Source organism: Condylura cristata, unplaced genomic scaffold, assembly GCF_000260355.1.
Source record: "Condylura cristata isolate star-nosed mole 26May11 unplaced genomic scaffold, ConCri1.0 scaffold00005, whole genome shotgun sequence".
Lineage (NCBI taxonomy): Eukaryota > Metazoa > Chordata > Mammalia > Eulipotyphla > Talpidae > Condylura > Condylura cristata.
In genome coordinates this window covers 66507035-66519825 of record NW_004567106.1, presented here as the reverse complement: position 1 = coordinate 66519825, position 12791 = coordinate 66507035, and the positions used below count along the sequence as shown (strand labels likewise).

Sequence of the window (12791 nt, the reverse complement as noted above, 5' to 3'; positions counted from 1 at the left end):
CCGGCCGGAGCGCGGCCGCGACGCGGATGGCTGGATTAGCCCCACCGAGGGGCTCGCGGCGTCGCTGGCTGCCCCCACCTGCCGCTGCCGCTGCAGAGAACTGGGGCTGGAGAAGGAAGATTCCTCGCTGCTGCAGCGCTCGGAGGCAGACGCCGCGGCCGCGAAACTGCCCCGGGCGATAAAGCTCATAGGTGGGTGCACACCCGCGGGGACCGCCGGGAGGAGGACAGGGGTTCCTGAATGCCACCCCCCCCACACACACACACACTCCTCCCCCTGGGCTTCTGTGCAGCAGGGAGACTAGAGGATCCAGGCGACCATCCCGATGTCCCTAAGCCCAGCCGGCCTCTCTGGCTTAGAATCAACAGTATTCTAGTCCAAGTCGTTGCCAATTGGCGATAGACTGGCGGTAGAACAGATCCGAGGTTCTCCCGCCGCACCCCTCCCCAAGAACTTTGTCAAATTCTCTATAGACGTGCTCAGCTTCTCTGATAACTAGAGGTGGGAAGAATTGTAGGTACCGGGATGTCTTTCTGGGTCATTTGTCTGTGAGGGCATTGGAAGCAGGAACACAGGTCTCCCCACTCTTGCCTCCAGGCTGGCCTGAACCCCCACCCTGCCCTGCACCCACCTCTGGCAGCCTGGCTCTGTTCCTACATCCCATACTGAGGGGTGGGGGCCAAAACCCCCAACACTCCACAGCTGCTGCTGGGAAGCCAGAGACCTGGCCGCTTGGGGGTGTGGGTGGGGCCCTTTTTCTGTTCTGTTTGAGGGGGGGACGTAGGTTATCCGGCAGGGAAGAAGATAAAACCTGAAAAAGCTACAAACCGTTCTGGGTGAGGAACCAGGAGGAAGTGGTTGCTGAACTTGGGGTTCTGGGAAGCTTCCTGAAGTTGAAAGGCGAGTAGGAATCAGTGGTGGCAGAAGCCCTTGCTAACCGGGAAGCAGGCAGGAGCAGGAACAGAAGCCAGACGCCCAGCGATGAGGCCTGTGAGAGGGAGGACAGGCCAGCTAGACAGTCCCCAGCCCCGGGACAGCCAGGCCGGGGGTTCTTAGACACAGGTGCGTTCAGGGGTACCGTTCTCTCAGGAACTTTCGCGGAATTTGGCGTGAGCCCATCTTCCACGTGATGCTGGGTTCAGTTTCTATTGCTGCAGAAACACGTTGCCACAAGCTTATGGGTTTATCACACCGATTTCTTCTTTGCGGTGCTCTGAGCCTCTTGGTGTGTTTCTCAGGGCTTGGTAGGCAGAGCTGCGTGTGTTTCTGGGAGGGCCCGTGTCCTTGCCTTTTCCCTCTTCCAGGGGTCACCTGGTGCCTGCCCTGCAGCTGCCCTCCGTCTGGCACAGGACAAGGTCAGGAAGCCAAAGCAGCCAGGGATAGAGCCCGCAGGGCGATGGGGAGGACTGTGGGAATGGAATGGAAGCCGCCCTGTCCTGGTCAGCCTTGGGGCAGGGGGAGCAGAGGGTGGCAGACTAGCTGTTTACCGGACTACAAAGCAGCCTCTCACTGGCAGGAGTTCTGGGCCAAACTGCTTTGGAAATGCGCATTAATTTTCTAAGATGGCCGCCCCAATCGCATACCCTCAAGTCCCACAAGCCTGGCCCCTCCCCTGCCTTGGACTTAAGTAGAGGGAAAGGGGAGGCCGGTTCAGTGGGGCAATTGTAGGAAATTAGGATGGGAGGAGCAGCGAAAGGGTGTTATGCCAGAGATTCCAGTACAGGACTGAAAAGAAAACTGAACGGAAGCCAGAGAACGGAGCGGAGGGAATGTAGTTGCCAGGCGGCCGCCTCTGGCGGGCTTGAGGCCCCCAGAACGAGACCCAAAGAAGGTCCAGGACTGGGGTTAGGGAAGACACCGGTAAAGGAGAGTTTATAGCTTCAGCGGTATTTTTTTTTTTTACCACGAGGAGAATGTATTCGTGTTACTTGTATAATTAAAGGTTGTTTTTGAAAGAGAATGGGCGGGACTACCTCTGCCTGGACGTTGGGGAGAGCTTGTGGCTCCCACGAGGCCACTGGCAGAGGCCAGGTGGCATCCTGAGTGGGCCAGTGAGAGGCTTTCTGACCCTCCCTGTTTGTTTGTTTTTTTAAAGATTTATTTATTTATGCATACAGAACTGGGGTACAGGCCAGAGATGCACAGAGTGAGAGGATTCACCAGAGACAGAGTGGGGAGCAGAACAGGCAGACCGACGAAGTACACTGCTGAGGGGAGCAGCGGGCGGGTCGGGAGAGGTCTGCCGCGCCATGTGGTCACCTCCGGGCGGGGATCAAACTTTCACTGAAGCGGCTGCAGCTACCTGGCCGTGCTGCACTCTAACCTGTTGAGCCAACAGAGAGGGCCCCGTTTTTTTTAAGTTTTATTTATGCATACAAGAGCTGGGGTGTAGGCCAGAGGTGCAGAGAGTGAAAGAATTCACCAGAGACAGTGGGGAGCACAATAGGCAGACTGTCTGAAATCCACTGCTGAGGGGAGCAGTGGGAGAGGAGAAGGGAGAGGTCTGCTGTGCCTTGTGGGTCACTCCCTGGCCAGGAGCAAACTCCTGCCCCTTGGCTGCCCATGGTTTGTCCTGCTAACACTTAACCCCTTACACCTCCAGGGATTTCTTTACTGGTTTGTTTTCTAAAAGGCCAGAGCTGAGCTCAGATTTCAGCCCTCCAGGCTCTGGCTGGCCAGTGTCTGACTAAGCACAGCACAGCCCCCCACCCACCCCCAGGCACCCTCTCCATGGCCTCCAGGGACCTGGGAGGTGGCAGAGGCCATGTGAGTCCGGTGATGGGAGGCCGCTGGGGAGGCCCGGGAGTTGAGCCCAGTCAGACCAGCTCTGGGGAGCCAGGCGCTCTGGGTGGGATTTGCTTGCCTCTAGTGCCCAAGCTCCCCAGGGGCCAGTTATTCCCTCGACTAGAATCTTCTGTCTTAGAGCTTCCCTTCTTCTCCCAAAAGGAGCTTAAGCTGAGCATGGCGGCTCACATGCTGCCCTGGCTGAGGGGCAGGGGCTGAGCGATGCTGGGGGTGGAGTTGGGGTGCCTCTGGGCCGGGCCCGCGGGTGCTCTCCTCACCCGCATCTCTGCTTGCTCCCCCGCCAGGGCTACCCGCGTACCTGAGGTCTCTGCAGTGGGCCCTGGCGATCATGGCTGTGCTCCTGGCCGTGTCCGCGGTGGCCATTGTGGTCCTGGCCTCCAGAACAGGTATGGTGGCTCCCCTGGCCCCCTCGGCCGCGTCACCAGGCAGTCCATCATCATGGCCTCCCCCCACCCTGTGAGAATTAGACAAAGACCCCCACTTGAGTCGATGCCGCCGGAGACTGGGGCTGCGAGAGCAAAGATAAGTCTCCCCACCCATCCACGGCCCGCGTGCCGACCACAGCTGGACACCAGCCCCCGCTCGGGCTCCATGCGCTGTCCCTCTTGAGCCCTGACACCATCCCTGTCCCCCAGGCTTGCCACCTGTGGTCAGGGCAGCGCCTAGCCCGCACTCCTGACAGCCCACCGGGTCTCTGCTTGCAGGGGCCAGCTGCCAGCCGTGCCCCAAGGGCTGGGTGTGGTCCGAGGAGCACTGTTACTACCTTTCCGCTGAAGCACAGGCCTGGGAGGCCGGCCAAGCCTTCTGCTCTGCCCACCAAGCCACCCTCCCCCTGCTGAGCCACACCCAGGTGAGCGGGCGGCGGGCCGGGCACCACAGGTTGCAGCGGGCAGTGGTGGAGGGAGGCGGCGAGGTCTCATCCAACCCTACAATACAAAAAAGTCACCGAGGCCTGGTCAGTGAAGTGGCCTGGGGGGGGCCAGTCGGGGGTCTGGGCTCTTCCATTCCTCTTCACTCTAAGTCGTGAGGGTGGGGCTGGGCAAGGCTGCAGGAGGCATGCTCCCGCTCTGGGGCCAGCACTTAGTGAGCTGCGGATTCAGCCATGTCGGTGTCTGGGGGGGGGACGCGGGTGCTCTCTGGGGGTATCTAGTGGGACTGGAAACGTCCCGGTCTAATACCGCTGGGTACTCATCGCCCCACAGCCAGGGACTTAAACCAAAAAGCATTCTTCCTTGTTCGTTGGTGTTGGGAAGGACCATCGGTCTTGTCTTGGCTCGAGACTCCCAGGTCTCTGCGAGATTCTTCTTCTTCCTGGGACAGATTCTTCATAAGGAAAATGGCAGAAGGCAAGGACATAGCGCCATCTAAGACCTCTGCTCATGTCACACCTGCTAGCACTGCACTGGCCAAAGCAAATAGCAGAGCGGAAGCTGATGCCAAAGGGAGGGGCAGCATATCCCAGGGGAGAGGGAGAGCGTGGATCGGAATCTGTCAGTGTTTGGGAGTGGCTGTGAAAGCCCTGGAGTGGATCCAGCCTTTGGCTTCATCTTAGCTAATTTAGGGCAGAGGCCAAGAATTGAGATCAGCTGTTCTGATGTGCACGGGATAGCAGCCTTCCTTCAGTCCTTGCATTATTAATAAATGTCTGAAGTGCCTCGTCTGTGTTTGGGCACTGGGGAGCCAAGGATGAGCACAGCCTCTTGGCACAGTGGCAGAAAGGCACGTGTGCCCCGAGAATATGTGGTACAGGCAAGTGACCTGAAGGGCACATGTGAACTTTAAAGTAACTAAATAGGGCCTGGAGGGCTGGGAGGCCTCCCGGCTCTGCTCCCGGCTCTGCTCCCGGCTCTGCTCCCGGCTGGCCTGGTTGCTCAGTAGGCAAGTTGCGTGCTGCCCTCTTGGGGTTTCCGTGTACCTCCATCCTCTGTGTGCCTTTGCTTCTTCCCTGCGTGGGACCCCCGTTTCCTTGATCCATGTTTCCTTGGTGGAGCACAAACATCCTCTGTAAACTTCCTGGAGAAAAATGTTTCAGACCTTTTGGGGCTGAAGACTCTGTTGTTCTAACCTCTTGCTGATTGAAAGCATGGCTGGGTATAGAACTGTAGGTTGGAAACAGTCTCCCTCCAGACCAGAATTTGTAGACTTTGCTCCATTGTCTCCCAGGGTTGAATCTCGGTACTAATAAGCCTACAGTCTGATTTTAATCAGATGTGGCTCATTCCTTCCCACCCCAGAAAGTGTCCGCTGATCCTTAACTGTTGTAATTAAGAGGAAGACATTAAGTGGCAGGTTGGAAGCTCTGTGTCAGCGGTGACTGGGCCTTTTAAAGAGGCAGACTCTGTCATGGGGAGACTAGCTAAAGACTCATCTCTCTTCTTAGTAAATGCTAAGCTGTCACCTTTCCAGGAGCCGGGGAAAGAGGCCGCCTTTCACTTTGAAGAACAGAGCTCCCCTTTGCAGTACGGTCACCCCCTGGTCGCCTGTTTTGAATCCCAGAATACCCGGGGCTTACCTCCTTAGCTTCTGCTAGTCTCCCGGCTGCTTGGGAGCCTCAGGTGGACTTTGGGGAGAGGGTTGTTTATAGATTCCCGACCCGTCTTCCTCCTTTAGACCTTTGTTCCTGTCCTGGGGTCCTCAGGGGGACCTGTTGCCCTAATGTTTGAGACTTTCAGTATTAGGGACTTCTTACTACAAATTGGCGTGTTTCATTTCTCAGCTTCTTTTTACTCCACCTGTGAAAACCACTGAGCTTTCCTGGGTGTGCTGGTTCTGTGACACTTGTCCAGCTTCCAAAGGTTGTTGCCATTTCTCAGCAGCTGTCATCGCCTCCCATTCTTTTTATTTAGGCTCAAAGCAACAGCTTACTTTTTTTTTTTTTTTTTCAGAGTAGCCTACAAATTTCATTACTTCATCCAGGGCCTGACTTTCTCCATTTTTGAAGCACATCACATTAATCTATGTCAGGGCCCGGGTTTGTTCCAGATTTTCATAATCACTGGAATAGGTCTGACTGGGAACCCAGACTTTTTTTATATCTTTGAATGCTTTTTTAATGCACATGATGATGATGATGAAATGTCATTTTTCCTCCTCTAATCTCTTCTTGTGGTGATTTATATTGATTTTGTTGTTGCTGTTGTTTAATCCTTGGCTTCCTTTGGTCAAGTTTACTTAAGCATGATTCTTTCTTTCCAAACTACTTCCAGATTTGACTTAGCTTTTACGTAAGATTTCACATGCATGACTGTTCTTGTCCAGTCTTGAAATCAAAGGGATTCTATCCCACACAATGTGAGGGGCAATTTCTGTTCTTTTCTCCGGGAGAGTTCTATGGATATGTATCTAAGCATCTGCTGGAGAGACTTATACAATGAATATAAATTATTGCCAGGGATAAAGTTTATTTCTCAAAAACATGGAAAAGAATCAGTATACCTTTAAAAAACTTAAACCTGCCCTCCCTGTATGGTAAATATGTTTAAAATTTTTTTTCACAAATTTAGATCTCTTATTGGCTTTATTAGGTGATTCATGGATCAGGCAACAGATCTTTCAGATATGCAAGGACACGCACGAAGTAGGAACCCTCCCCCCCCTTATAGACAGAGGGTGGAGCAAGGTTACTAGCAAAGGATTTCAGGTAAAATCACTCTCCCTCAGAGGAAGGACAGGGGATTGATTACCTTGGAGATGGCCTCGTTGGTGCTGACAGGAAACTCCAAATTGATTTAAGACTGCCTTTTTTTTTTTTTAAGGTTTATTTAATTTATTTATGTATATAAGAACTTGGGTCTAAGCCAGAGGTGGGGGTGGGTGAGTGAGAGGATTTACCAGACAAGGGGGGAGCAGAACAGGCAGATCTTCTGAAATCCACTGCTGAGGGGAGCAGCAGGGAGACAGGAGGGGTCTGCCACTCCATGCGGGTCACTCCCTGGCCGGGATCCAGCTCAGGCCACAGTAGCGGTTGATAGCTTGATAGTGCTGAGACTTTAACTCCTGTACCCCCAGGGAGGCCCAGGATTGCTCTTTTGGGAGAGTTTAAAATGGCAATAAATATTAAGACTGATGGGGGCCTGGCAGAAAGGACCCCATTTTCGGTCTGATTTTTCTATTTTTCACAAAAAAACCCAATTATCACTAATATTTTAATAGTGGCTATCACTGGAAAACCAAGTTTATGAGACTTTTTTCCTCTTGCCAAAGCTGTTTAAATGTTTAAATGTCCCATATGTAATGATGTTCTAGGCCTGGGAGGGAAATACCGGAGGGATGTTAGCCCAGAAAGCAAGAGCTCAGTACTGCCTGGGGCCTGGCCCATCTGGGTGTTAGACTGTGAGCGCAGAAACCTCCCCCGGCTCTTCGCCAGTGACATCTGCTTGCCCACGGGAACGGGTAGCCCCTAGCTTGTGCCTCCAACTAGGAGGGTCCCAGCGGGCAGGGAGCAGCCCAGCACACATCCTCAAGTCCTGAGACACACCCGCTGGTCGCAGCAAGCTCCTCCACGCTGGGGGAAGGAGCGTGTCTGTGCCCACGGCCAGCCACGGTGTGCCCAGAGTGAGCCGGGTGGGCTGAGCAGAGACTCCTGTAGCTGGTGGGTCCTCAAGGCGAGAGGGACCGAGCTCTGCAGGTAGCAAATGGAGCATGAGCCCAAGAATTCTTTTTAAAAAGTAAGCATACAGGATCAGTCATCTAAAACCTAAGAAACCACGCAGAGAAAATACGAATCTGGAGACTCTCCTTCCAAAGGAGCAGTTGCCAGAAAGTTCTCTGTAAAAAGACCAAAGGGGGGGGGCCCTCCTTGTCGGCGCAGCGGCTTAAAATGCAGCACTATGGAGCTGTCCACAGCCACTGCACCAGCAGTTCGCTTTCCAGCCAGGGAGCTGACCCACAGGGCGCAGCAGACCTCTCCTGTCTCCCCGCGGCTCCCCTCAGCTGTGTCTATCTGCCTGTTCTCTCCCTACTCTGGCTCTGGTGAGTCCTCTCACCCTCCCCACCTCCGGCCTGTACCCCAGTTCTTGTATGCATGGGTGAATACTTCTTTAAAAAAAAATGACTGAGATTTGAATCTCAGGCAGTTAAAGTCCAGATTCGATGACTGAGGAGCCCTGGAATGTGCTGTTTTGGACAAGGGCCAAAGCTGCAGGAGGCGCCCAGGGCCACGGGGGAGGACAGCCAAGACCAGACTGACAAAAGCCAGGCTCCAGGCCTCCCTGGTAAGGCAAGGGGTTAAGATGCAGCGCTATGAAGCTGTCCGCAGCCACTGCAGCATGAGTTCGATTCCTGGCCAGGGAGGTGGCCCAGAGGGTGCAGCAGACCTCTCCAGTCTCCCTGCTGCTCCCCTCAGCAGTGGATTTCAGTCCATCTGCCTGTTCTGCTCCCCGCTGTCTCTGGTGAGTCCTCTCACCCCCTGCACCTCTGGCCTGTACCCCAAATCCTGTATGCATAAAGTAAAATGAAAGCCAGGCCCCGCCACCCCCAGGGCTGTGCCAAGGTACCAGGGAGTGCACAGTCCTGGACAGAATGGTTCATCTTTCCCAAGAGCTGGTTCTGCTCACAGTCAGGAGAGTTTAGGGGCTGCTGTGCCTTCCTCCTTGAGTTCATGCTCTGTGGTTTCAGAGCAGCTTTGTCTGGCAGCGTGGAGGGAGGAGGAAGTTCCTTCCCAGTTCCCAAGGTCAGAGGGGTTTGGTCTTTGTCCAGGAAAAACTAAACTCATGTTAAATTCCAGGGGGTTCACTCCGCCATCCCGTCTGCATTCATGCGATGTGAGCTTCTTGGGGGTGCAGCTACACAGCATGCTGGCAAGGTCTGTTGTCACTGGGCACAGCCTGTGTTTACATTTTCTTATGACATTTTCCGACTGTGTCATCTTTTTTTTTTTAAGATTTATTTGTGCATACAGAACTGGGGTACAGGCCAGAGGCTCAGGGGTGGCAAGAGGCTTCACCAGAGACAGAGTGGGGAGCAGAACAGGCAGATCGATGAAGTACACTGCTGAGGGGAGCAGCGGGCGGGTCAGGAGAGGTCTGCTGCGCCATGTGGTCACCTCCGGGGCAGGCGGGAATCGAACTCATGCAGAAGTGGCTTTAGCGTCTCAGTGCTGTGCTTTAACCCGCTGCGCCGCCAGGGAGGGCCCCAACTGTGTCATCTTTAACAGCCCTGTACTATTCCAGCGTCATGGCCCTTAATCTGCCTAGTGACGCCCCAGTCGTGAAGCACTTGGATGGTTTTTGGCTTTTTCGTTGTTGTAAATAGCAGAGTGTTATCTATGGGTAAATTCACTTTCTTTTTATTTCTTGAATTATTCCCCAAAGTGCAGCCACCCATTTAAGTGACAGAAATGAAGTTGCTGCTCTAGCTAGCACCAAGTTATGTTCTGGAAAGACTGGATGTGCCAGCCACCCCCACACTGGGTCTTGTAAGGTGGAAACATTTTTTTCCAAGTGGACAGTGTTTCTGAATGTGAGTTTACAGTTTGATTTGTTGCTGAAAACAATTAGATGTTGAGGACAAATACTTAAAAGGAAAAAAGTCAGCCCTGACAACTGTCCAACATAATCGCTTTGCTCTGTGTTGTCATGATGTATGCGTCTACGTGTGTCCGTATTCATACACTGGACTCAGAGTCTTGCCAGCTTTTACTCAGCCTTTCTCTACCGTAACCCTTCACATACTAGAACTTCCCCTATGTTGCTCCATGGTATTTTTTTTTTAAGATATATATTTAAGTATTTATTTATTTATGCATACAGAGCTGGAGTGCAGGCCAGAGATGCAGGAGCGGTGAGAGGATTCACCAGAGTGGGGAGCAGCGGGCGGGTCAGGAGAGGTCTGCCAGCCATGTGGTCACCTCTGGGGCGGGGATCAAGCTCATGCTGAAGTGGCTTTAGCTTCTCAGTGCTGTGCTTTAACCCGCTGCGCCACCAGGGAGAGCTCAAGGATATATTTTTATTTATGCACATTAGAACTGGAGTACAGGCCAGAGAATCCAGCATGAGAGGATTCACCAGAGACAGAGTGGGGAGCAGAACAGGCAGATCCACTGAAACACACTGCTGAAGGAAGCAGGGGAGAGACAGGAGCGGTCTGCTGTGCCCTGTGGGTCAACTCCCTGGCTGGGGACCGAACTCATGCTGCAGAGGTTGTTGATAGCTTCATAGCACTGAGACTTTAACCCCTGCAACGTTTTTTTTTTAAGACATTTATTTATTTATTTATTTATGCATACAATAACTGGGGTACAGGCCAGAGGTGTGCAGCGTGAGAGGATTCACCAGAAACAGAATGGGGAGCAGAACAGGCAGATGGACTGAAACATACCGCCGAGGGGAGCAGCGGGTGGGTCAGGAGATGTCCGTTGCGCGGTGTGGTCACCACCCTGGATGGGGCTCGAACGCGTGCTGCAGTGGCTGGTAGCTTCTCAGTGCTGTGCTTTAACCTGCTGCGCCACCAGCTGTTAAATGGCCTGAAGAATGCTGCGCTGAGTGGCTGGTCTGGTCTGGTTGCAGCTCCATGGCCACCTGCTCTCAGGGCTGCCCCCTGCCGGCCCGCCCACCTGGGTGTGCTGCACGGCTCCAGCTTTGCCTGTCCCCTCTCCTGTGTGAGCTGCTCCCCTCCACACTTGCTGCACCTCCCTGGGAGGATGGGCGTGGGCACTCGAGTGCCGGGCAGCCAGCAAGCAGGCCGCGGCGTTTGGGAGCAGTGGCGGGGCGGGGCTCATCTGCGGCCTGGAACCCGCAGAAGCCTCCGGGACGGAGGCCTGCCTGAGCCCCCAGTGTCCACAGGAGTCACACGTGCCCCTTCTCTCCCCCAGGCCTTCCTGAGCAGGTACCCAGTCACCCGGTACTCCTGGGTAGGGGCCCGGCGAGGCTCCCAGGGCTGGCACTGGACCGACGGGGCGCCCCTGCCGCCGCAGCTGTGAGTGGCCCTGGGTCCGGGCGGGCAGCCCCTTCTGTTCCCCTGGGCACGAGCTCCTGCGTCACAGGGACATCTCGAGACCCCAAAGCGGGGTGGAGCCTCGCCCTCCTCTGCTGCCACCTCCTCCCCAGGAGCCTGGAGCCTCATCTGTCCCGATTCTGCCCCCCCGCCCGGCTGTGACCCGGAGCCCTGCCGCAAGGCGCAGGTGGCCCGGGCCTGGCTTTCGCTTAGTCCCCGCCCCTCTCCCTCGATGGGGTCCCCCAGCGCTCTCCCCCAAATGGGGTCGCTGCCCTCTGTATGGACTAAGGCGTGCAGCTCAGAGGCTGGAGGTTGGCCCGGCACCACACAGCTGGAGCACAGTGAGGGGCAATCTCCTGACTCCCCCCCGGGGGCCCCCTCCAGGGAGGTGACTTGGGGGCCTCTGGTCTAGAGGCAGCCAGCACACAGGTAGGCAGGAACCAGCCTTCTGAGTGTCCCATCTCCCTTTCCCCAGATTCCCAGAGGAAGACAAGGACCAGCCGGATCTCCAGTGCGCGGGCCTGCAGGGAGGCAAACTTGTGGCTTTCGACTGTGCCTCTGCGAGGCCTTGGGTCTGTGTCAAGGGCACCGAGTGATTTGGGTTCCACCCACCCTGAGCCTGTGAGGGGTACGCAGGCCCCAGCGCCACCCCTGGAGGCCAGGTTGAGAGCTGGGACAGCCTCACCTGGACCCAGGCCTCCAGGGCCCTTGCTCAGTGGATCCCGGGCCCGGAAGGGGCCCCCACGGCACAGCCAGGGGAAGGCTGTGACCGGCAGTGACAGCCTCCCCTGGGGGCGCGGCCAGTCCGGCGCCCACAGGCCCTTCCTGCTCAGTGCAGGTGAGCTGGGGCCTCAGCAGGAGCAGCAAGGCCTCTGCTGGGCGTCTCAGCCAGGAAGGTGTCCGTGGGGCCCCACAGAGACACCGTGTTCGGCAGCCACTGTGCTCGGTTCCACGCCTCAGCAGTCAGCGCTCGACACCCCCAGGACAGCAAGTTAGTGGGGTAGTGTGGACTCGGGGGTCCAAGTCACCACACCCCGATAACCCAAGCAGAACGGGGACTGGTTGGTTAGAAGGCTCCTGAAGGATCTCGGCAAGCTTCTCTCACTCCGGCCGCCTCCTGGGGAACAGATGCGGCTGACCAGCAGCCCAGGGTCCACGTCCTCACGCGAGAGGCCAGTGGGCAGGGCTGAAGCCTCGTCACAGGAAGGCCCGACGGCCTCAGGAGGCGCCGTGGGGCGCTGGGCCACACCGGGCAGGAATGGGCCCTGCTGTTACCAACACGGGGACCCCCTGCACCAAACCCGCCAGGTCACAGGGATTCAGCAGGGGCCTCACAAGTGACGCTCAAACATCAGCGGTTTGCTCGAGCTGTGGGTAAGCGCCGAGGCCCTGAAGGAGGTTTGAGCACAGAAAGGAAAGAAGCCCACGACCAAACGACGACTGGAACGGGTACTGCCACCGTCCCCACCCGAGTCCGCTTAAATGTCAGAAGGAAAGTTTCTGACATGCGCACCAGGGACGGCGCCCGGGGCTGACAGTTCCGTCTGGACCAACGTCTGGGAAAGACAAGCGGAGACAAGGGCAGACGGGACCGCTGTCGCTGGGCCGGCGGCCGGGGGTGCGGGGAGGGAAACGCCCGGCAGGTGGGTCTGCTCTGGGTCCCGATGGTGGTGGTCACAACAGATGCATTTGTCAAACGCGTGGACTCAACATTGCTCAATGACAGCAATGACACCAATAAAGCCGATGTTTTGAAAAGATCAAGTAGTCGCGCAAATACTTCAGGCCCTGCGACTGGTCTGAACACTCAGTAAGGAGTTGCAGGCGCGGGACGCCACCTGGTCCCGTCCTCACAGCCTGCGGGTGCTGGGTACCCCGGTCGCCATCGCGCTGGGCGCATCTGAGACAGCATCTGGCTCAGGGTGCTGGGTGTGGAGGTTGATGATGCACCTGTTCAGACCCCTTGGTAACTGTCACTTGTGGCTTCTCAAGGTCAAGGTCACATTACTTAAGCGGCAGATTCCAAGCAGGACCCACCAGCCGCCTTCCCTCAA

The 12791-nt window shown here is 55.9% G+C and overlaps 1 protein-coding gene across 1 annotated transcript in view; it reads left to right on the top strand.

Annotated features, from left to right (window-relative positions):
* The window catches only part of KLRG2 (killer cell lectin-like receptor subfamily G, member 2), a 13686-nt gene extending 1209 nt beyond the window's left edge, over window positions 1-12477 (top strand). Inside the window, exons 4-8 of the mRNA XM_004677209.2 lie at window positions 11-191; window positions 3090-3191; window positions 3510-3655; window positions 10616-10719; window positions 11213-12477. Coding sequence (XP_004677266.2) covers window positions 11-191; window positions 3090-3191; window positions 3510-3655; window positions 10616-10719; window positions 11213-11333 — 654 coding nt within the window. The 3' untranslated portion in view covers window positions 11334-12477. The remainder of the gene's footprint in view (window positions 1-10; window positions 192-3089; window positions 3192-3509; window positions 3656-10615; window positions 10720-11212) is intronic.
* Window positions 12478-12791: the final 314 nt, after the last annotated feature.